This window comes from Lipotes vexillifer, unplaced genomic scaffold, assembly GCF_000442215.2.
Source record: "Lipotes vexillifer unplaced genomic scaffold, Lipotes_vexillifer_v1.1 scaffold133, whole genome shotgun sequence".
Taxonomy (NCBI): domain Eukaryota; kingdom Metazoa; phylum Chordata; class Mammalia; order Artiodactyla; family Lipotidae; genus Lipotes; species Lipotes vexillifer.
Window position 1 is genome coordinate 424,651 of NW_006795585.1, and position 24,608 is coordinate 449,258.

At 37.0% G+C, this 24,608-nt stretch overlaps 1 protein-coding gene across 2 annotated transcripts in view; it reads right to left on the bottom strand.

Annotated features, from left to right (window-relative positions):
* Positions 1–24,608, bottom strand: part of ADGRB3 (adhesion G protein-coupled receptor B3) — an 800,758-nt gene that overhangs the window by 346,792 nt on the left and 429,358 nt on the right. For both annotated transcript variants that reach the window (XM_007467820.1, XM_007467821.1), the window contains 2 exons: positions 12,196–12,345; positions 11,288–11,363 (listed from right to left, as the gene is read on the bottom strand). In XM_007467820.1, the coding sequence (XP_007467882.1) occupies positions 11,288–11,363; positions 12,196–12,345 (226 nt within the window). The remainder of the gene's footprint in view (positions 1–11,287; positions 11,364–12,195; positions 12,346–24,608) is intronic.

Genomic DNA, 24,608 nt, shown 5'->3' on the forward strand with positions numbered 1-24,608 from the left:
GGTTGAATGGATACAAAAACAAGACCCACATATACACTGTCTACAAGAGACCCACTTCAGACCTAGGGACACATACAGACTGAAAGTAAGGGGATGGAAAAAAATATTCCATGCAAACGGAAATCAAAAGAAAGCTGTTGTAGCAATTCTCATATCAGACAAAATAGACTTTAAAATAAAGACTACTAAGAGACAAAGAAGAACACTACATAAGGAACAAGGGATCAATCCAAGAAGAAGATATAACAATTGTAAATATTTATGCACAAAACATAGGAGCACTTCAACACATAAGGCAAATGTTAATAGCCATAAAACGGGAAATTGACAGGAACACAATCCTAGTAGGGGACTTTAACACCCCACTTTCATCAATGGACAGAACATCCAAAATGAAAATAAAGAAGGAAACACAAGCTTTAAATGACACATTAAATAATATGGACTTAACTGATATTTATAGGACATTCCATCCAAAAACAACAGAATACACTTTCTACGCAAGTGCTCATGAAATATTCTCCAGGACAGATTATATCTTGGGTCACAAATCAAGCCTTGGTAAATTTAAGAAAATTGAAATCATATCAAGTATCTTGTCTGACCACAATGTTAATAGACTAGATATCAATTACAGGAAAAAATCTGTAAAAAAATACAAACACATGGAGGCTAAACAATACAATACTAAATCACCAAGAGATCACTGAAGAAATCAAAGAGGAAAGCCAAAAATACCTAGAAACAAATGACAATGAAAACACAACAACTCAAAACCTATGGGATGCAGCAAAAGCAGTTCTAAGAGGAAATTTTATAGCAATACAATCTTACCTCAAGAAACAAGAAACATCTCAAATAAACAACCTAATCTTGCACCTAAAGCAATTAGAGAAAGAAGAACCAAAAAACCCCAGAGTTAGCAGAAGGAAAGAAAGCATAAAGATCAGGTCAGAAATAAATAAAAAACAAATGAAGGAAACAATAGCAAAGGTCAATAAAACTAAAAGCTGGTTCTTTGAGAAGATACACAAAATTTAAACCATTAGCCAGACTCATCAAGAAAAAAAGGGAAAAAAATCAACAGAATTAGAAATGAAAAAGGAGAAGTAACAATTGACACTGCCGATATACAAAGGATCATGAGAGATTACTACAGAAACTATATGCCAATAAGATGGACAACCCAGAAGAAATGGACAAATTGTTAGAAAAGCACAATCTTCTGAAACCGCACCAGAAAGAAATCGAAAATATAAACAGATCAATCACAAACAATGAAATTGAAACTCTGATTAAAAATCTTCCAACAAACAAAAGCCCAAGACCAGATGGTTTCACAGGTGAATTCTATCAAACATTTAGAGAAGAGCTAACACCTATCCTTCTCAAACTCTTCCAAAATATAGCATGAGAGGAACACTCCCAAACTCATTCTATGAGGCCACCATCACCGTGATACCAAAACCAGACAAAGATGTCTCAAAAAAAGAAAACTATGGGCCAATATCACTGATGAACATAGATGCAAAAATCCTCAACACAATACTAGCAAAGAGAATTCAACAGCACATTAAAAGGATCATACACTGTGATCAAGTGGGGTTTATCCCAGGATGAAAGGATTCTTCAATATACTCAAATCAATCAATGTGATACCCTATAATAAAAAACTGAAGGATAAAAACCATATGATAATCTCAACAGATGCAGGAAAAGCTTTCAACAAAATTCAACACCCATTTATGATAAAAAAAAAAACAAAAACTCTCCAGAAAGTAGGCATAGAGGGAACTTACCTCAACATAACAAGGGCCATACATGACAAATCCACAGCCACATCATTCTCAGTGGTGAAAAACTGAAACCATTTCAACTATGATCAGGAAGAAGACAAGGTTGCCCACTCTCACCACTAGTATTCAACATAGTTTTGAAAGTTTTAGCCACAGCAATCAGAGAAGAAAAAAGAAATAAAAGGAATCTAAATTGGAAAAGAAGAAGTAAAATTGTCACTGTTTGCAGATGATATGATACTATACATAGAGAATCCTAAAGATGCTGCCAGAAAACAACTAGAGCTAATCAATGAATTTGGTAAAGTAGCAGGATACAAAATTACTGCACAGAAATCTCTTGCACTCCTATACACTAAAGATGAAAAATCTGTAAAAGAAATTAAGGAAACACTCCCATTTACCACTGCAACAAAAAGAATACAATACCTAGGAATAAACCTACCTAAGGAGACAAAAGACCTGTATGCAGAAAACTATAAGACACTGATGAAAGAAATTAAAAGTGATACAAACAGATGGAGAGATATACCATGTTCTTGGATTGGAAAAATCAACATTGTGAAAATGACTATACTACCCAAAGCAATCTACAGATTCAATGCAATCCCTATCAAACTAGCAATGGCATTTTTCACAGAACTAGAACAAAATATTTCACAATTTGTGTGGAAACAGAAAATATCTTGAATAGTCAAAGCAATCTTGAGAAAGAAAGACTGAGCTGGAGGAATCAGGCTCCCAGACTTCAAAGCTACAGTAATCAAGACAGTATGTTACCGGCATAAAAACAGAAATATAGATCAATGGAACAGGATAGAAAACCCAGAGATAAACCCATGCATATATGGTCACCTCATCTTTGACAAAGAAGGCAAGAATATACAATGGAGAAAAGATGGCCTCTTCAATTATTTGTGCTGGGAAAACTGGACAGCTGTGTGTAAAAGAATGAAATTAGAAAACTTCCTAACACCATACATAAAAATAAACTCAAAATAGATTAAAGACCTAAATGTAAGGCCAGACACTATAAAACTCTTAGAGAAAAACATAGGCAGAACACTCTATGACATAAATCACCACAAGATCCTTTTTGACCCACCTCCTAGAATAATGGAAAAAGAAGCAAAAATAAACAAATGAGACCCAATGAAACTTAAAAGCTTTTGCACAGTAAAGGAAACCATTAACAAGATGAAAAGACAACCTTCAGAATGGGAGAAAACATTTTCAAATGAAGCAACTGACAAAGGATTAATCTCCAAAATATACAAGCAACTCATGCAGCTCAATATCAAAAAAACAAACAACCGAATCCAAAAATGGGCAAAAGACCTGAACAGGCATTTCCCCAAAGAAGATATACACATGAAAGGATGTTCAACATCACTAATCATTAGAGAAATACAAATCAAAACTACGATCAGGTATCACCTCACACAGGTCAGAATGGCTATCATAAAAAAATCTACAAACAGGAAATGCCAGAGGGTGTGGGAAGAAGAGGGAACCCTCTTGCACTGTTGGTGGGAATGTAAATTGATAGAGCCACTATGGAGAACAGTATGGAGGTTCCTTAAAAAACTAAAGACAGAACTACCATATGACCCAGCAATCCCACTACTGGGTGTATACCCTGAGAAAACCATAATTCAAAAAAAGAGTCATGTACCACAATGTTCATTGCAGCACTATTTACAGTAACCAGGACATGGAAGCAACCTAAGTGTCCATCAACAGAAGAATGGTTAAAGAAGATGTGGCACATGTATACAATGGAATATTACTCGGCCATAAAATAGAAACAAAATTGAGTTATTTGTAGTGAGGTGGATGGACCTAGAATCTGTCATACAGAGTGAACTAAGTCAGAAAGAGAAAACAAAATGCAGTATGCTGACACATATATATGGAATCTAAATTAAAAAAAAAGTTTCTGAAGAACCTAGGGGCAGGGCAGGAATAAAGACGCAGATGTAGAGAATGCACTTGAGGACATGGAGAGGGGGAAGGGTAAGCTGTGACAAAGCGAGAGAATGGCATGGCCATATATACACTACCAAATGTAAAATAGATAGCTAGTGGGATGCAGCCTCATAGCACAGGGAGATCAGTTCAGTGCTTTCTGTCTACCTAGAGGGGTGGGATGGGAGGGTGAGAGGGAGACGCAAGAGGGAGGGGATATGGGGATATATGTATACGTATAGCTGATTCACTTTGTTATACGTCAGAAACTAACACACCATTGTAAAGCAATTATACTCCAATAAAGATGCTAAAAAAAAGATAAAAGATAAAAAAAAAAAAAAACTAATGAGAATTTCAAGTTAAGTTTGCTGAGGGAGGCAACACCTAGACCCACAATGAAGCCAAGTGATCAGGGATTTAAATTCACTTTCAAACAGTATGGCCCAATTAAACTCAGATTTTTGTAAAGAATGTACTGACTAGGCAATATTACAATATTTTATAGTATTAGTCATGCCAATTTGTCATCCTGATGGATAATTTTAATTTCTAATGTTCTCAATGTAGGGCATTATAAAAAGATACAGAGTATCACAAAACTACAGTATTTCATTGTAAATTCAGAATGAAGTGGGAAGGTTTAGCGTCTGGTCTTCAAACTGAAGAAAAGTTGCTCTTGAGGGAAATCAGTACTTCAGGTCCAGTGCCTTCAGGATGTATTGGTATAAAAGTGATTGAACTAGAGACTGTCATACAGAGGGAAGTAAGTCAGAAAGAGAAAAACAAATATCGTATATTAATTGTTTTATTACTTAATCACATTAATTAATCATATTAGTTAATTAATCTTATATTAATAATATCACATATATGTAGAATCTAGAAAAATGATACAAATTAACCTATTTGCAAAGCAGAACTAGAAACATAGACTTAGAGAACAAATGTATGGACACCAAGCGGGGAAAGTGTGGGGTTGGATCAATTGGGAGATTGGGACTAACATATATACACTACTGTCTATAAAATAGATAACTACTGAGAACCTACTGGACAGCACAGGGAACTCTACTCAGTGCTCTGTGGTAACCTAAACAGGAAGGAAATCCAAAAAAGAGGGGATATGTGTATACATATAGCTGATTCACTTTGCTGTACAGCAGAAACTTAACACAACATTGTACAGCAGCTATACTCCAGTAAAAGTTTCTTTAAAAAGTGATTATGTTTTCATTTTTGTATTATTTCCAACATTTTCTAGTTCAACTGTTTTTCCTGTTTGCCTTTAATTCCTATAATATTAGGAACTCAAATGGGTTCCATTTCCTAAATGTGAAAAAAATTAGCATCATTTATCTTTTACTAGGTTGGTGCACTTGACAGCAAATTTATGTGATTTTGCATTTTGATTTTTCCTTTTTAAAAGATAGTTTTCATGTTAGTGGCTTATGAGATCGTTGGGTTTTTTTTGTTGTTGTTGTTTAGCTTTTGGTTTCTTTTTTGGGGGGGTTCATCTGTATTTTTCCTGGCACTATAATACTATACTGTCATTTGCATATAATTTTAATTAGATCCTTTACAATATCTTGTAATAGTTAATAGCTACATTAATGTGCCTTTTTTACATTTCTTTTTCTTTCTTTCTTTCTTTCTTTTTTTAAACAGGACTATATTTTCCATACGTCCTACCAGGAAAATTACACATTGATCCCATACTCCAAAGTATTGTGAACTTCCTATAGAACTGGAACTTGGCATTATTAAACAAATCAGAAAATGGGTTGATTACAACTGTTTCTTGAAGTCCTTGGCTTGAATGTATGATTGGATATACTTTTTTTTTCCTTAGAGATAATTTCTGTCAGATACAGTCTTACAAGTGGCATTGCTGGATCAATGAAAATGTATTTTTAAAGCCTCCTGGAGTTACCAAATTGTCCTACTAAAAGGTACTACAGTTAAAATCCTCACCCGCAGTGTGAGAACTCACCATGCTGTGGGTAGTCATTAGTTCCCTAATGTGAATGGGGCCTGTGTGGGTGGTCTCAGCTCCCCGCAAAGGATCCCTTGCCCTTGGCTGGCCAGCTTCCAGCTATCAGCCCCAAAAGTGATCATGAAGGGTGGGAAGAGTCCAGGCCTTGTTGCCCATAGCCTGTGTTGGGGCCATTGTTTTATTACTTAATCACATTAATTAATCATATTAGTTAATTAATCTTATATTAATAATATCACATATATGTAGAATCTAGAAAAATGATACAAATTAACCTATTTGCAAAGCAGAACTAGAAACATAGACTTAGAGAACAAATGTATGGACACCAAGCGGGGAAAGTGTGGGGTTGGATCAATTGGGAGATTGGGACTAACATATATACACTACTGTCTATAAAATAGATAACTACTGAGAACCTACTGGACAGCACAGGGAACTCTACTCAGTGCTCTGTGGTAACCTAAACAGGAAGGAAATCCAAAAAAGAGGGGATATGTGTATACATATAGCTGATTCACTTTGCTGTACAGCAGAAACTTAACACAACATTGTACAGCAGCTATACTCCAGTAAAAGTTTCTTTAAAAAGTGATTATGTTTTCATTTTTGTATTATTTCCAACATTTTCTAGTTCAACTGTTTTTCCTGTTTGCCTTTAATTCCTATAATATTAGGAACTCAAATGGGTTCCATTTCCTAAATGTGAAAAAAATTAGCATCATTTATCTTTTACTAGGTTGGTGCACTTGACAGCAAATTTATGTGATTTTGCATTTTGATTTTTCCTTTTTAAAAGATAGTTTTCATGTTAGTGGCTTATGAGATCGTTGGGTTTTTTTTGTTGTTGTTGTTTAGCTTTTGGTTTCTTTTTTGGGGGGGTTCATCTGTATTTTTCCTGGCACTATAATACTATACTGTCATTTGCATATAATTTTAATTAGATCCTTTACAATATCTTGTAATAGTTAATAGCTACATTAATGTGCCTTTTTTACATTTCTTTTTCTTTCTTTCTTTCTTTCTTTTTTTAAACAGGACTATATTTTCCATACGTCCTACCAGGAAAATTACACATTGATCCCATACTCCAAAGTATTGTGAACTTCCTATAGAACTGGAACTTGGCATTATTAAACAAATCAGAAAATGGGTTGATTACAACTGTTTCTTGAAGTCCTTGGCTTGAATGTATGATTGGATATACTTTTTTTTTCCTTAGAGATAATTTCTGTCAGATACAGTCTTACAAGTGGCATTGCTGGATCAATGAAAATGTATTTTTAAAGCCTCCTGGAGTTACCAAATTGTCCTACTAAAAGGTACTACAGTTAAAATCCTCACCCGCAGTGTGAGAACTCACCATGCTGTGGGTAGTCATTAGTTCCCTAATGTGAATGGGGCCTGTGTGGGTGGTCTCAGCTCCCCGCAAAGGATCCCTTGCCCTTGGCTGGCCAGCTTCCAGCTATCAGCCCCAAAAGTGATCATGAAGGGTGGGAAGAGTCCAGGCCTTGTTGCCCATAGCCTGTGTTGGGGCCACCATGTTGACGCCAAGCACCTTGAGCTGCCAATGCACAGCTACCTCCTCCTGGGCCTTTCAAGATTTTCTGTGGAAGATATATGTGTATTCAAAGGAATGTAGAAATTTGTACTGCTTAAAGGAGTAGATATGAGCATCACAGAGGAAGCAGGACAGTGGAAGTGTCCTGGTTTTGGGACCAAAGACTTGAGATGGACTAGAACCCACCCACCTACTGGACATATCAGCTTTGGCCAGTCAGTGAGGCAATAAGGTTCTCTTGTCTGTAGAATGAGAGGTCTGGATGGCATAACCTTTAAAGGGCTTGCAGCACTAATGTCCACTGGCTCTATGCTTTTTACTGTAAGACACTATTCCAAAGAATACAGTTGGGAGGCTGAGAATAGCCCTTATTTAGTTTGGACTTGAGTAGAGCACATTTCTTTCAGACAAAGGCATAAATTGAATCTACTTAATTGTAAAAGGAAAGACAATCCAGCGGTAAAACAGAAATTGCAGCTTGAAGAATAGTTGAATGCATATTAGGGCAAGAGAAGAAAAAGAAATATCGAAATGAAAGAGTCAACATGAAAAGTTACTTCTGTCTTTGTAGGAAGGAAAATTTCTAAATTATATCTATTCAAAACATTATGTCAACGTCTCCTTCTGGGTCCCCACGAGGAGAATTATGCAAAGTATTGTTTTAAAATATTGTATCAAAATATAAAATTTCTGGCGACTTAACAGCAAGCCTAACATTATTCTGTATCTGGGAAACTTGGCTCCAAAATATTCAACAGATAATTATTAGTAAAATGATCACAGAAGAAAATGTGTCACGAAAATTTAGTAAATAATAAGTACACATATAGAACAAATTTGTGTATTTTTTCATGTTGAATAAGAAGATATTTCCTTTTCTGTTGGGTTCAATTCACACAGTCGAATTTTACAGTAAAACAACAGAATATATGTATTTTATTCCTTTGTTCCTAAAATATTTGAATAGTGTAAACACTAAACTTCTATGTACCTCATTTTTTAAAAATGGCTTATATAGAATATTTTATCAGATAAGACAGTTATTCCAGTAAACATTTCTTTGACCTGTATTATTTATTAAGCACTGTTCTGGGAGTTTTGACAGTAGAGGAGATTTAAAATCATTAAGACAGTTCAGTGAGGAGGGTTGTTGCTTAGTAAATGTTTGTTAAGTGACTATAAAACAAAGACATCACCCTTGTCCTTTGAAAGGCTTATTCCACTCACTAAACTTTCTGGAACAACGTTTTGAAAAGGAAAAAAAAAACAAGCCAGGATTGCTTAGTGGTTACCTTATTTTACAGTATGAAGTAAAAGAAAATGAGAAGTAAATGCTAATATTTCACTTTTCAAATAGTGCTTAAACAAACTTTTCATCCTGAGCATTCTATTGTCATTATTTCTAATGAATCCAAAGGTGAATATTGTTTTTCTATATTCATTTACCTAATTATACTTAGAAAGTGTGAGTGGGTATACATATTCATAATTCTTATACAAAGATTATTAAGAACTTCAAGCTAAAAAAATATGTCAGAACGCCACAACCCTACAATTTTACTGAAATAAAGACAGGGAATTTTTGAAGTTAAAAAGAACCTTTGAGTCCAACCCCACGATTTATAAAGTCAGTGACTTGCCCAAAGGCTAATCTGCATCTTTTTGTGTCCCAGGTAGTACTAGGGGGTGCAGTTCTGGACTTTTCCCAGTTTTACCCATTCAACCGCCCACAATGTTGTCATTAGTCCACCCACAAGTGACCACTACCTCTTCAATAATTTCAAAAATGTTGAAACACTTTTTCTAACAAAAAGGCTGATATCCCTAGATACACTTCCAATTCCCTTGACTGTATAGCTTTATGAAACTTGGAATAATCTGACTTTGTGTAGGTGAGCGAGTTCTACAGTGTTATTCAAAATAAGATTAGTCATAATGAAACTCTGTTAAACATGTAGAAGGGAAACTAATTCACAATCTACAACATTTCATGTTGAATATTTTATTTGCATTCACTATGCCCCTCTGCAGCGAACAGAATGAATGTTGCATATAAAGATGCTTCTATTTTGTAGTTGAACTGAAGGCAGATGATGACTGAGTGACTGAACAAGTTTATAAATTTCTTGTTATGTTAAATTGAAATTAAAACCCAACTCATCTGATTGTGAGTTAGTGCCTAGTCTAGAATTCCTGCAAGATTAGTTTTACACAAACGAACTCCCAGTGGAAATAAGGGCCTGACTTTGAGTATCTGGGTACTTTTTTTTTTTTTAGTACTTTATTTATTTATTTATTTATTTATTTATTGTTGGCTTCGTTGGGTCTTCGTTGCTGCGTGCAGGCTTTCTCTAGTTGTGGCGAGCAGGGGCTACTCTTCGTTGCGGTTCGTGGGCTTCTCATCGCAGTGGCTTCTCTTGTTGCGGAGCATGGGCTCTAGGCACGCAGGCTTCCGTAGCTGTGGCTCACGGGCTCAGTAGTTGTGGTTCACGGGCTGTAGACCACAGGCTCAGTAGTTGTGGCACACAGGCTTAGTTGCCCCGTGGCATGTGGGATCTTCCTGGACCAGGGATGGAAGGACCCGTGTCCCCTGCCTTGGTAGGCGGATTCTTTTTTTTTTTTTTTTAATCATCTTTATTGGGGTATATGTAGGCGGATTCTTAACCACTGCGCCACCAGGGAAGTCCCTATCTGGGTACTTTTAACTTTAGCACATTTCTCCTCAAATAAACGTCACACACAGCAATAGAGGTGGTGTAACTATAAATCAATTTTAGCTGTGAGTAATCGTACAGAACAATGTGTTTTAATAAAACCCATGGCAAAGTTGAGAGTAAATATATTAGCTTTCAATATATTGTTAGTAGAACAAAACCAAACACAAACCTATTCAAATTCAGGAAACCCAAATTCCATCCAGAGAGGAAGGGTGTTAAAGAAAGCTAGATTTCCCAGAGTTGTCTCTGTGGTCAAAACATCCCTCTGGATGATTCACAGACTATAATAATAATTTGCTGCACATAGATTTTCTCCAAATAATTGTGACTAACTGCAGCTGTTATTGCTTCCTTGGGAGACCTTTTCCTGCTGGACTGAACTCTAATTGTTTTTATTCATTAGACCATTTGTTAGGTCCCTGGTATAACTGTACACATCATTCGCAGTCTCTCCTCTTGAAAAACTTAAAGCTTTATTCATGAGGCTGTGGGTACGGGCTCACGGCAGTGTGGCTCTATTTAACTAAAATACAACTTTGTCTCAGTCCTCCACAGTGAGGTGGGGTGGAGGAAACAGGTCACCAAGAGTGAGAACAGCACCATCCAGAGAGATGTGTATCATGTTTTCTGTACAATCTGGTAAAATAGTTAAGACGGCAGAGGAAATAAAATGTTGGTAGAATTACTATCTGTAATTGTTTCTTTTTAATGTCTGGGAGGAAAGAAATCAATGGATTTCTTCCAAAATTGGTCCTCTAATTGAACATTTTTCTTAATGTAACTGTAATTGAATATTTATCTAGAGGCAAACTGAGATCTTGTGCAGATGAACAAAACCAAGTATTCCCAGCCATCATGACACGCCTTTAATTTCATGTAATGCTGATGAACAGTACAAGTAAGTACAAATAAAGGGAGAAAACAGATTCATTCTAAAATGATCCGTTCTATTATAGAGCCTTGAGGTTTTCTTTTTCTTACTTTTTTTCCCCTTGGTCTTAAAGCAAGTCATGATTAGTTGCAAAAGAATTACACGGCTATAATCAGGAACCAAAATTGTCTTTCCTAGTTATTTTTCAATGCACAATATGCTAATAAGCTGTTCATTAAATTGGTATTTTCTATTTCATTTAAGAAAAAAGCCCTTTGTATTACCAAACTTTGTTTGACTATTTTCATAGAATGAGCTATAATCACATATTTGGAATAACTTACAGAGATTACAACAGCATATTACTTTGTAGCTTACCTGAGAGTGGGCAAAATTAGATCTAAGTTTTTGTACAGGACTGCTCCAAGAACAAAGACCGATGATTCATCTAATTCTAGAAAGAATAAAAATTTAAAATATTAGCAAAACAGCAAGAAAAATATTGTGTCTTATAAAACTTTAATCTCCTAATTACAAGGGTATTCCAGTATCTGCCGATGCAAAGCCAGGTATAAGAAATGCCTTCTTAACTGTGCCGGGCAAGTGAGCCCACACACTGCATGCATTAACTGTAGCTCCAGAAGATGTATTTTCAGTGTATCATGAAGTAACTTTCCTGCAGGCTGAGACAAGAAGCGGCTGTAGTTACAGCTAAGGAGTTAAAATTCCCAATGATATGGGGGAGAGCCAATTCTCTTTTGGAGCTCTCAGTTAAAATGTCAAAATTTCCAACGTAAGAATTAAGACCACAATGTCACTCTTGAAAAGGGCCATTAAATTTTAGAGGCTACTGAAGATGTTCTTAAAACTTAATATTTTGTTAAGATTTGTTTTTAGATACCAACTCTTTTTTTAAAAAAGTGAGGCAGAAACAATTATTTTGCATGGAATGGAAAATCCAACACATTTCGATACCTAAACTTAAAATCTTAGGCCAAGTGCTTTACACTGGGATGAGACTGTCAACACTGAAATTTGACCCTGACAAGCTCGGGTCTATAATTTGCACTTGTATTTTTTTTTTTTTTCATTTTAATAGAGCCTTTCCTCAAGTAAATTCAGATTTAAAGCCCAAATTAGGTTTTCTATAGTTACAAAACGAGTTTAGAGTTGTGATTGCAGACTGTTTCCTAAATTGCTTAATACATAGGAATTTATGCCAAGGGTATTATTAAATTGAACTTATAAATTTTTTGTTTGAGGCTTAAATTACTTCACATATTTACCTTTTGATGATACGGGGGTAAAGATGCTCTTTGGAATGACTACCCTGTCTTCTGAGTTTCTTGCCCAGTCAACCATGCCCTTGCGTCCTTTCATTGGGAAGTTGATGTCTGTTAGAACAGAGGCCGCAGGAAGCTTCTGAATGCTAGCCACTGTGAAAAAAGAAGTAATGATGTCAACTAAAATCTTTCAGTGTTATCAAAATTGATCAAATTAAACCTTGCAGTATATTAAAAATAAAATTTCTAGTCCTAATTATATTTATCAGAGCTATAAAATATGCTGATTCCTTAAAATTAGAGGATATTCATTAGGGCTGCTGACTTTTCCTTATTAATTTGGTTTCTGTCACTTTCAGCAGGGATCATACAGTGACGGTCAGTGGCTGGGTGGACAATCTCATGAGCACTGACAGCTGCGGCCATCCTGGTTGTTCATGGTTGGCCTCCATTCCCATTGTTAGAATCCCCTACTGTATTTTTGTTAAATATTTTGATTAACACACCTGATTCACAGACTGACATTTTCATTTAAATCTGAACTTTGTCCTCAGAACAAGTTTTCTGCACCTACCTCTGAACACTGTCTTTGGAACAAATATTTCCTGGTTGAGATGGGGTACCATGAAGACATGAAAAACAAACACATTGCTCTGGGAGACAGAACTGTCAGGATTCAAATAATGAAGCACTAAAAACGTCATAACCACAGAGCCAATATAATATGCAGAAGCGTTTAACGAATAGGACAGTAATAACAAACGATTCTTAAAATGCACACCCACAATTGAAAATAATAAATGTATATATGTGAATGGAGAATTCTGTCTTTACTCACAGTAAGTATTTTAACATATATTGAGAAAATTAATGAATAATATGTTTGGTAATGCCTGAATATATTTTTATTATATATATATTATATACATACACACACATATACATCTATATATAACTACATATAACAAAACTATGATAGTAAACACTCAAGCACTTATTGAGTGCACACAGTTTCAATTAAGGAATGTAATCTGTAGAGCTTTTACATAGGTCCATACTTGTTCCACATTAAAGTTTCAGGTGTTCCCTGGAAGATTTAAATGGAAATATGATGAGGAAACTCTAAAAGCTATCCCAATAAGAAAGGTGAAGTAAGAAACCATTAGACTCCTCATAAGTGGATTTCATTCAAAAGAAACTTGTAATTAAAACAAGAGAGAATGAAAATTAAGAATTTAACAATATTAGTTGTATAAATCTATTACTGTACCACTGGCTTAGTTGCAAATTAAACTGGCTATGTATTACTATACTTTATTAAAGCTCTTTCAGGCAATTATACACATCCATTTTCAGCATAGGATAGAATTTCTTTTGGCCTGTAATTTGACATAATAAGCTTAAAAAAGGATTTTGTAACTAAATGTTGAAGGAAAGAGGGTTCTGGGTAACTCATAAATTATTATGGATGTGAAAGGCTGTTTTTGGACAACATCTCTAATTCTTTTAGTTTCTTTAATAATTCGAACAATGTAGTCTTGGTTGTCCAGAAATAACCCAGTTCATGTGTCCTAAAGGGTCCAAAGCTTCCAGTGCATACAGATGGACAGATCAGCACATTAGTAGCATGCTTTTTCTTAAGAGCCCTATAAGCTTTATCCAATATGCAAAACTAAGTTCATCTACTTCCAAATTCCTTGACTCTAACTTTGGTTGTCTTGGTGTTTAGAGGAAATTTATTTCACCTCTCTGCTCTAAAAACTGATGAAAAGAAATGAAGGTTTTTCTGATTTCTGGTTTCTACTATAAAGGAAAACAAACAAGAGATAAACTGTTGGATCTTGAGGTCTAATAATTCCACTGTTTCCATGTACATTGGATAGAAAACAAAAATAAACAAACAAAATGAATAAATAACATATGGAGGAAGCTTATTCTGTACCAATTATATATCACTTTATCCTGAATAAATGCTGGTCTAATACCTTATTCTTAAAAATATAAAAATGAGATAATTATACATGCATGTATCTCACATTATGAAATGCATTCATTCTTCAGTTGGATGTACATTGGGTATTAAATGATGACTATATAGATTAGATCGACTTTTGAGTCTAGACTAAAAGAATATAAAAATCAATTAGGATCACTAACTTCTGCAAGAAGTCCTTTAAGTTGCATAGTATTGAGCATCAGAAGGATATAAAAACAAACATGTATTCATTAATTTTAGTAGATATGTAGTCCATAAAGTAAGATGGTATTTTCAATAAATACATTATGAAAAGGGATATGACTTCACAGACTGATAAGCTTCAAATCTAGCCTTCAAATTATCAGTATACATGCTCTTTAAAATATGCAGTATTTAAAATTGTACATCTTTACCTTAAACCTACTTAGGAAGATGCCTAAGGTGACACTGTGGTTCTTCATGACCCTGCAGTGATTAATTAACATGAAAAACTATTTCCATACAACAAAAATGATTTAAAGATGACTTTTATTTTCTCCTTCTTTCAGTCCCTGTACCAGACACTTGGACCAATCCAATCCTCAATTCCTTCCCTTCTTCACTGAAGTTCTCCAAAACCCTCAGGTAAAAATTTAGATGCAGTTAGTCTTTAGGGAACTAGGGAGCTCAAAAGAGGTAAGATTAAAAATGAATACCTTACATCTATCCAGAGAAAACCATAATTCAAAAAGATATACATGCACCCCAATGCTCATAGCAGCACTATTCACAATAGCCAAGACATGGAAGCAACCTAAATGTCCATGAACATAGGAATGGATAAAGAAGATGTGCTACATATATACAATGGAATACTATTCAGCCATAAAAAGGAATGAAATAATGTCATTTGCAGCAACATGGATGGACCTAGAGATTATCATACTAAGTGAGGTAAGTCAGACAGAGAAAGATAAATAGCTTATGATATCCTTTCTATGCAGAATCTAAAAAGTGATACAAATGAACTTATTTACAAGACAGAAATAGATTCACAGACATAGAAAACAAACTGATGGTTACCATAGAGGAAGGGGTGGGGGAGGGATAAACTAGGAAGTTGGGATTAACATATACACACTACTACATATAAAATAGTAACTAACAAGGACCTACTATATAGCACAGGGAACTAAACTCAATATATTGTAATAACCTATAAGGAAAAGAATCTGAAAAAGATACAACATTATAAATCAACTATACTTCAATAAAAAAAAAGAATGCCTTAAAGTATGTCTAGAGTACATATGTGTCTAGTGCTGCCAAAGGACATCAGTGCAAAGCATGAGGGCACAATCTACGTACTTTGCTTCTGTAACAATTGCTGCATTAAAACCAATCATGGGTATTTAGATGATAGAGCGTCTTTCCTCAAAAAATTGAGAAAATGTCTTTCTTACAGAAGATTAAAGTAGTTAAGAAAAAGTCTCAAAGGACACAATGTCCCTGAACAAATAGGCACATCTTGAATGCTTCAAGAACTACCCGAAATTCACTGCATCGTGTTTTAATTACAACTCTAGATTTGATTTCTTATGCAATAAAATAGGTGACTCATCACGGATAAACCTTGGAACAAACCCAGCTGACTTTCAGTTTGCATTTTTAATGCTGTCATTTTGCATTTGGATATGCAGCATAAAATCCTCTGACAGCATCATATCTGTTATTGGCCAAGCTCTCAAAGGATTGAGGTTCGGTATAGATTTTTGCTCATCAGAAAGCATAAGCAAATTTTTGCAAATGGGTCTAAAAGCACATGAGCTGTTCTTTTGTTTTTGTTTTTTGTAACCACTGATCTCTCCTTTGGTTCTTCAAAGCAGGTGGTGCTTCTAACCTGTTCCTGAGGAAAATCATGAGGTTTTAGCCCTTTGTCCCTATTAATTGAGGTCCTGGACGATGGGGACTCTTGTCCTTTTCATCCTTGTAATGTGAATGGCCCACTACAGTTGAATCAGTTGCATCATGAACAAGAAAATAAGGGATAAATTAGGACTTTGGTATTAACATATACACACTGCTATATATTAAAAAAATAGATAATCAACAAGGACCACAGGGAACTCTACTCAATATTTTGTAATAACCTATAAGGGAAAAGAATCTGAAAAAGAATATATAAGTATATATATCACTGAATCACTTTGCTGTACACCTGCAACTAACACAACATTGAAATGAACTATACTTCAATTAAAAAAGGATGTAATGATGGGCTTCCCTGGTGGCGCAGTGTTTGGGAGTCTGCCTGCCGTTGCAGGGGACACGGGTTCGTGCCCCGGTGCGGGAAGATCCCACATGCTGCGGAGTGCCTGGGCCCGTGAGCCACGGCCGCTGAGCCTGCGCGTCCGGAGCCTGTGCTCCGCAGCGGGAGAGGCCACAACAGTGAGAGGCCCGCGTACCGCAAAAAAAAAAAAGCAAACCAAAAACTTAATGTTGACTATATTCAGATGATCAAAGGCAGGAATTGCACTTAAAATAAATAGAGATCATCCTTTAGTACTTTAATGCACCACAAGGGAGTGAATAAGCCTTCCTTTTTACTTATCCCTTTCCTCCCTCCCTCTCCCCTCCCTCCCTTCCTTCCTTTTTTCTGATAGCTTCTGCCAGAGGCAAGGGGGGCCTTCTCTGATTATTTGGATACACAAGGTCAGTCAGGTTAAAAATCTATTGGCTGCATCGTGAATGACAAATTCAATACTTCCGTTGCAACCATGGCCACAGACTGCACAGAGAACTTCAAAAGCACTACTTTTAAGCACTGACCTAAGTGCTTAATGCAGTGACTCACATTCTATAATGAGTGGAGGGAACTCCCAAAGGAGGACACCTAATAATCATAGGCCCTTCATCATCTGGGGTGGATAAAGAAGAAGCTGTTTATGGGATGCCCTAAAAGCAGTCCTTCTCATTGCTCCCTTCTATTGATGTTTCCCATATATTTAAGGTTTGCATCATTTTTCATGTCAATTCAAAGGGCACAACTTACAAACGAGGTCCTGACTCAACAATATTAGAAAATTGGCCAGTTATCAAAATGGAATTGCTTGTGGAAAACATCACTCGATATTACTAGATGGTCACCTGCACAGTTTCAAAATCCTGTAAGTAAAACTTGGGAGGAAGGAAATGATGCATTGCATCAGTGTGTTAGAAAGCGACTCAACTATAATAGAAAAGAATACGAAAAATAATGTATGTCTATGTATAACAGAATCACCTTGCTGTACAGCAGAAATTAACACAACATTGTAAATCAACTCTACCTCAATAAAATAATTAAGAAAAAAAAAAGGAATTCAGTTCTGCTCTTGAACCCATATCAAGCACATTGGGGCTGAGCAGAGCCTCTATATAGTGTGACCGCCCTGGCACTTAGCAGCTTAAGAAGCCATTATTTTCCTATGGCAATGCTGAGTGGCTTGTAAACTACTGAAGGCGTTTGGGAGGGAAGGGAAGCACAGCTGATTTTATTGCACACTTGCCATGGCCTTGGCACTGTCATTATCTGATTCCTTAACTGATTCAGCACATATTTATCATGCGGTTCCTCTGCACTAGGCCCTGTTTCTAGCACAGCACTTGGCCAGATGCCTTAAACATGATACCTTATTTAATATTTAAAACAAGCCCAGGAGGTATTGGTGTTGTCAGTATCCTTCCTTTCTTAATGAGTAAGAGGACGCTTAAGTGGTGGCATTGTGATTCAAATCTCAGTTGCCTACTCAGAAGTATAGGATTTTGTACTGTGTGATGCGGTTTGATTATACCTAACACATAAACAGCAAATTTACTTTGCCTTACTGTAATATTTTTGCACTAAATATAAAAGACCGACATAGTGACTCAGTTAGAGGAAATAAAACTATCTTACTTGCCCAACAGAAGATCAAAACTAGGCACCACTGAAGGACAATGGTTATCAAAAGGGAATGCAGATATTACATATACACACACGTTAATTGGTCCATCATGATCTCCAACATCGTTTCCAGGAAACACTCAGACATTCAAACAGAGAGATTTTTAGTTTCTCTCCTCCCCACTCTATTTCCCCCATTTACTCTGTCTCGTTCCCAAAGGCTGGGATTGGAGTGTTGAGGGTTGTGGGGAAAGAACAGGCTCTCTGAGAGCAGCCTGTAGCCACCATTTCCCAGGAAACAGAGAAGGTGGGAGGTGTGTCCTCAAGGACCAGGGTGCTGAGAGCTGAGAGCATCCATCAGTTCAGCCGCCACCATCCCCACTACAGGGTGTAGCATCCCCACATCCCAGAGCAGAACACAGAGATTTAGTTGAGAAACGTTCTTCCCATTAGGAGTTCACAGATTTGTTTTAAGAGAAAAAGCAGGCTCCCCTGATATTTAAAAGCAGACAAACTTGATGGGCAGTCAAGAAAGTAACCATGTGGCAAGTCAAAGATTTTTTTCAACTTGCTAGTTTCCAATGACATGTTATACATAGTGAAACTTTAAATAATTAACCATTTTGTGTATTCCTTTCTGGCATCAAAATCGAAAAACCTGTGAATTATTTGTGAATTATCAGCTTCAGATTCTGTTTATTATCCATTAGTCGGTTTCAAAGCCTGGGAGCCTCTGCAGCACAAGGCCTGTTTCTTATTTCTGCTCTTGGCCTTTTGGCCAGACTTCAGTGCTCTCTACGGAGGATCTCCTCAGCTTCTTCTCAAGTCACTCCTATTCTCCAACATGTAATCCTGCTGACACACATGTTTACATGATTACATGGCACATCCCCAGGCAGACACACCACCCTTGTTCAAGCTGAACTCTCTCAACCAGGGACTGGCAAACTACGACCTACGGTCCAGATCTGTCCTACCAGCTGTTTGTGGATGGTCTGCAAGCTAAAAGTGGATTTCACATTTTTAAGTGGTTGAAAAACTTCAAAAGAAGAACTGTATTTCTTGGCATGTGAAAATTAAATAAAATTCAAATCTCAGTGTCCACAAATAAAGCTTTATTGGAACACAGACACACCATTCATTCACATGAAGCCTAGGGCTGCTTTTAGGCAACAAGGGCAGAGTTTAACAGTTACAGCAGAGACTGTATGGTCCACAAACCCTGAAATGTTTACTATCTGGCCCTTTACAGAAAAGGTTTGCCTACCCCTGTTGCATACATATATCAGAGAAGCTATTTTTAAATATTAAAATCTTTCTTTAAAGAGAAATACATTCTAAAATATCTTATTTTCTGCACTTTTTCTGTTAACTATTGCATGTTCTTTCTGAAGGCCTTTTCCTTTCTACACTATGTAAAATTTAATGATGGAAATTTAACCTGATTATACCAGCTTTCTTTCAGGTTTTAAAAAGGGTATGTCACTTATAAATTTTCATCTTCTCTACACAAGTAGTTCATGATTTCATTCCTCACATAAATACAAAACAAAATGTGATATGCAAATCAATTTTGCATGTATACCTGAATGGTAAAACAAATCAATAAAGAAAATGCTTTAGGAAGTAAATTCTCCCTCTTCTCCCAACCAGTGAAATGAAGAACAGTATTCCTGTCCTTCCTTCCTAGAGGAAGGACCCTTAGATGATAATAAACCAAGTAAAAACAAATGAGAGCGTTTGTGTATGCAGCATTGTGTGTGTGTGTGTGTGTGTGTGTGTGTGTGTGTGTGTGTGTGTGTGTGTGTGATGTATTGTTTTGATATCTATGGGTATTCAAACCTTACCAGGGGAGTGAGGCAGGAACCTGCGAGAAGTCAAGCACCCATGCAGTCAGGAAACAACAAACAAGGTCAACAATCCCAGGGCTTCCCGAGACAGTAATCATCCAACCCCAGAAGAGTACTAACAATGCCAAGTGCTACAACTTGACAAGAGAACGACCATTGTAGACTCAAGAGTTCTGTCTGGAAATTCATTCATCCAGCAAACTTCTATTGAATGAGCCCTGAGAGTGTTGCAAGCAGGGTCTTACCACTGAGGACCTAGCAAGTGAGCAAGAGACACAAAGTCTTTGCCCTTAATGAGCTCGCAGTCTAGTGGGGGAATGCACACAGTTCGTTAGTGAAGAAACAATTCAGATGATTCAAGGTTGTGACAGGTGGCATGAAAGAAACAACTGATGAGATGGTGCATGGTCAATCGGCCAAGAAAGGCCTCTCTGAAGAGGGAGAATGTGGGCTGTGGTTTGACAGCTGAGTATAAGTTAGGGGAAGAAGAAAGAGCCTGTGCAGACCCAGAGCCTGGAAAAGGGCTGTGATGTTCCAGAAGTATCAGAATAGCAGTGCCTGGGGTATGAGGTGAGGGAAATTACTGTGCCCTAGAAAAAGAGTAACATTTTTAATAGAGCATGAAGGTTTAGGTAGAGAATCAGCCAAACAAAGGGCTGGAAATGACACTTTAGCTAAGTGATCTGAGACCTGGAGCATGGTCAAATTTAGAACTTAGATATATAAACTGGTTGTCTTCTAATTAGAAGTAATGTAAACAATGAGGTCCTACTGTAGAGCACAGATAACTATATTCAGTATCCTGGGATAAACCACATGGAAAAGAATATGGAAAAAGTTGTATACATATACTGAGTCACATGTCTGTACAGCATAAATTAACACAACATTGTAAATCAATTATACGTGAATAAAATAAATTTTTTAAAAAAGTAATAGTTGATAATGTGGACATGATAAGTTCCCCCAAAAGAGAGAATACAATGGACAGATTCATTCATTCAACAAATATCAACTGAGTACCTATCACATGCCAAGCACAGTTCTGGGCACTGGAAATACACCAGTGAACAAATCAGTTAAAGCCCCTGCCCTCATGGGACCAGCATGGTATCTGGGGAGAGACCGGGGACAAACAAACAGAACTAGATCGAATGTCAGTAACAGTAAATGATCTGCTAGAGAATGGTGAGTGGGGTCGGGGACCTTTACTAAATAGTGGAAGCTTCTTTGGTCAGCTGGCCTCCGTGCAGACACCTGCAGAAGAGACATGGTGAGCTGTGCCAACATCAAGAAGATGACAGAAATGAGGCTGAGAAGTGTAGTTTAGGAGAGATTCACTTTTAGAGGGTAAAGAGAAATAATCAGGGAAAGACACCAAAAATAAATGGAGAGAGAAAAAGATAAACCACAATAGTAAACTAACTGTGAAACAGAAAGATGTATCTTAATAATGCCAGCGTGGCTTTACAAGAAGTCAAAGGCTTTATAAAGATTATGGAAAAGGGCCACTGGTTTAGAAAAAGGAAAACCATACTCTAAACTTAGGTTCTGGCCATGCTCTACTGCAGAGTTGGTAAACTTCCTATAAAGGGCCAAAAATAAATATTTTCAGCTTTGAGGGCCACCGAGTCTGCTAGGAGGACCTGGAAGCTGCCCCAGACAATTTATAACTGAATGGTCATGCAAGAACACGTGTATTGGGCTTCCCTGGTGGCGCAGTGGTTGAGACTCCGCCTGCCGATGCAGGGGATGTGGGTTCATGCCCTGGTCCGGGAAGATCCCACATGCTGCGGAGCGGCTGGGCCCCGTGAGCCATGGCCGCTGAGCCTGCGCGTCCGGAGCCTGTGCTCCGCAATGGGAGAGGCCACAATAGTGAGAGGCCTGTGTACCGCAAAAAAAAAAAAAAAAAAAATAAAAAAAAAAAAAAAAAAGAACACGTGTATTTAATCATAGAAGAACAATTATCTGATGTGACCAGTATTGTGGTTCTCTAGTTCAACAAACGTTTTTTGGGGCAAAACTCTTGATTTCCTGCCACCAAAGCACTTCTCTTCCATCTTCCTAGAAGGTGCCACCAGGTACTCAAGATGTTTCAACCAAAAATGCAAGGGTTGCCCTGGTTTTCCTGCATCTCCGACAACCATCCATCAACACCATGCTTCTTCCCTCTGTCTCCTTTCCAGATCCCTCTGGAAGCCTCCAGTGTCTCTCACCTGAGCTAATTCAAGGGCCGCCTGACTGGCTTCCTTGAGTACACCCTTGTTCCTTCAAGTCCTTCTCTCAGAAACCAGAGTTAACTTTTAAAAATGTAAATCACACCATGTTGTTCTCTCACTTGAAATAATTCAGTGGCCCATCAGTGATTTTAGAGTAAAATCTAGATCCACACGAGGGCCTCCCAGGCTCTGCATGGCTGGCGCTTGCCTGTCTGTGGATCACGGCCAAACCGCTGTCCTGCTCGCTGCCCCTGGTCTTTCCTCTCCATCACAGGGTTCTTCCTCTCCAACTAGAATATTCTTTTCTACTCTTATCCTCGAGTGTCTGCTAAATTGTGTTTTCCTTAGCTTGGTCTGTCTGAACCACCCAACCTAAAGAAGTTCAGCTCGCTCATTCCTCTCTATTATATCACCTGTTTATTTTCTTTATGGCTCTATATTCATAGGTAAATATTATCCAGGTTTATGTTGATTTATTATCAGCCTCACACACTGGACTATAAGCTCCAAAAGGAAAGGAGTTTTACCTATTTACTGATACGTACTAGGGTTCTAACATCTAATAGGTTTGACACAGCTCCTTGTAACTTTTTGTAATGAATGAGGTTTTCCAAAGGCTCACTAGCAAGCACTGGGTTTTAATGTGATATCTTTGGGCCCTGAAGACAAAGACACTTGGTTTTCCAATTTGACCATCTGTGAAAAGTCAATAGCCTTTCATGAGGATTAAGCCAAAGAGAGCTCATTTCTTATACACAGTAGGACATGATATATGCCAATTTCCTTTTATCCTTCACCTCAACCATTCTCTGCCTTGTATAAAACACCGTGGCAGATCCAAAATTTAAAAAGAAAAAAATCCTTACATAGAAAGAAACTACAACCTGGTGAGACACCTGTTTCACACAAATATCTTCAGTATATGGGCCGAATGGGTATAAGAACTCTTCTTCTGAACTCCAAACCTGCCTACTTCAACTCTTCAATGATATGTCTCCAGGCATCTCCAGTGTAGCATCTCTGGAGCTTAACTCTTGATTTCCACCCACTCTTCCTCAAAATATTCTTTCCCTTAGCAGCCTTTTCCATCTCTAACAGGGTACCTCCACCTACCCTTTTCTCAGGACACTAAACAGTAAGTTATCCTCCACATTCACCTGCCAGAAGCTCATTCATCACTGTGGTCACTGTTTCTCTTCCAAAACCTAACTCAAACTTGGCTCCTTATCTCCTCCTTGATGGCCCCCCAAGAGTCCACCAAGACATGGAAGTAATCTAAATATCCATCGACAGAGGAATGGATAAAGAAGATGTGGTACATATATACAATGGAATACTACTCAGCCATAAAAAAGAATGAAACAATGCCATTTGCAGCAACATGGATGGACCTAGAGATGCTCGTACTAGGTGAAGTAAGTCGGACAGACAAATATCGTAGGATGTCACTCATACATGGAATCTAAACAACGGTACAAATGAACTTATTAACAAAACAGAAACTTATGGTTACCAAAGTGGAAACATGGTGAGGGGGAGGGATAAATCATGAGCTTGGGATGAACACACACACTACTCTATATAAGATAGCTAACCAACAACAACAAAAAGAATGACTGTTGGGAGGAAAATGAATACAGGAGCTCTATATTTGTGAACATCGTTTCATTCCCCTCAAGCTCAGGAAACAGTTTTGGTCTTTGGATCATAAAACCAAACAACCCAAAATAATCCCCAAATAACAGTTACTCTTCCTCACTACACACATGCATGCACAAACACATAAAAACACACAATCTAAGACTGAGTGCTCTATTTCACTACAATAAGTTATATGTCATTAAAAAGGGCACACAAACCAATTACAATTTTTCTTTGCCTATGTAGTCTAAATTGTACTGCTCAATAATATACTTACTTTGCTGTTAAGAAATTTATATTTTAGAAGTAAACATTACATATTTCTAATCTACTAGGATACTTTTTGAAATATTATGTATTCTTGGAATAAATTTTATAGATGATAGAGGTTATCCTCTTTAGTAAAAACATTATTACATTTTAGGGAAGGCAAAGAAAAAATTGAAGGAGTTAGGGAAAGTTAAAAGAAAATTAATCAGGCAATGAGTTTGGGGAAAGCAAAAGGAAACTGCCTAGAAAAAAGGAGAGGGCAATTAAGGCTCTCAAATAATGAAGACAAGATTCTTTAAAAGGAGGAAGTTTCATACTTCAAAAAGTAATAAAGTAGCCCAAATGGATATTGAAGTTGACCATAAAAATGTTCTGTAGCGGTAAAGGAAACGTTTCAGTATCTTCGTCCCAACTATATCCCCCTGTATTCCTACTGCACTTTAGAGCCCTTTTAATAATTTCAGCGTATCAAGCTTTATAGGATATCAGAATATATATTTGTATATATGAACTTTTATCCAATGTAAATCATTCCTCTATGAATTGTTCTTTCC